At 27.1% G+C, this 1,396-nt stretch overlaps 1 protein-coding gene across 1 annotated transcript in view; it reads left to right on the top strand.

Annotated features, from left to right (window-relative positions):
- Positions 1-231: 231 nt before the first annotated feature.
- Positions 232-1,396, top strand: part of LOC106791362 (G-protein coupled receptor Mth2-like) — a 29,472-nt gene continuing 28,307 nt past the window's right edge. Inside the window, 1 exon segment of the mRNA XM_014756942.1 lies at positions 232-991. Within this exon segment, the coding sequence (XP_014612428.1) occupies positions 245-991 (747 nt within the window). The 5' untranslated portion in view covers positions 232-244.

Below are 1,396 nucleotides of genomic sequence, written 5' to 3' on the forward strand. Positions count from 1 at the left end.
GAAATAATCATCTATAAAATGAGTTTACGATTATTATTATAAATATTACGAATTATAATAAAGTGAATTTTAGAATTAATTGAACGAATTATATTAAACTCGGAGAATATAAAAAAGAAAAAAGAAAGAAGAAAAAAAGGAAGGAAAGAAAGAAAGAAATAAGAATACATCGTAAAAAGATAATATATATTAAATTTGTTATTAAATTAAATAAACGACAGAGATAAAAGATAATATTTAAGAAATGAAGGGAAACTTAGAAAAAGTATATTATCATCGTACACCATTATCATATTTGAGAATAAATTTCATTCTCTTTATATATTTTTGTTTATACGTTAAATTAACAACCGGTAATTATTATCAAATGAGAAAATGTTGTTTGTCGGAAGATTTATTCACAAACAGATCTACAATCGATTGTATCACGGAATACAATGACAACGTTGAATTGTATAGTTATTCGGATATTAAAAATTTGCAAAGTTACGTTATACCTAATTGCGATAATATGAACAATACTATGAAAATTTATTTGGATGGGATCAAATCGGACGATTTGAATAAGACTCGTCCATGTTTGGATATTATTCAACGTGATAATATTTTACCAAAGGAATTACCAATATTAGTTTATTGTCATTTAAATGAAAACAATACGTATAAGATAACAAACGAATTGTCAACGATAATTACGACAATAAGAAGATGTTGTCCGAAAGATATGATTTATGATCCAAATGATAAATCGTGCGTGCCGTTGAACTATTCAATATCCGAATTTCAATTATCATTGATAAATAATGATAATAATAATAAGGATGATAATATGATTAATTATTTTGAGGATCCATTTATGTCTTTATTACCAATCGTTAAACCAAAGGATTTTGTTTTGGCTGTTACGAGAGGACCACCATATTGCCAACACGCCATATTTGATTTTCACATAACCTCAAACGATCTCGTATACGACGATGGATTTTTCAAAGTGAGTATTATATTACTTATTTTATGTGTGTGTGTGTTTTTTAATTCATGTTTTGTTTTATAAAAGATTTAATCGAATTTTCTTGGAATTAGAATATATTTTTGGATTAATCTTGAATTAATTCTCGTAATAATCTCTTTGCACATAGCTTTTCGTGCATATGTCCTATCAAACGTTACCGATGTTTGTTTGCATCGTGTACACGTTCTGTCGTATTTGAACGATTTATTTGCAAGTTTGCGCAGCATAAACAGATCAACGTGTGCACATACTACCAGTGTGGTTACATTTTTAAATCGTAGTTATTATTAACAAAAAATAAATATATATATATATACATACACTAATACACATACACGCGAAATAAATAAATGCGACCACACGAATGTACATACCTAACATTGC

The sequence above is a fragment of the Polistes canadensis genome, unplaced genomic scaffold, assembly GCF_001313835.1.
Source record: "Polistes canadensis isolate GaletaPanama2010 unplaced genomic scaffold, ASM131383v1 scaffold_301, whole genome shotgun sequence".
In the NCBI taxonomy this organism is placed as follows: Eukaryota; Metazoa; Arthropoda; class Insecta; order Hymenoptera; family Vespidae; genus Polistes; species Polistes canadensis.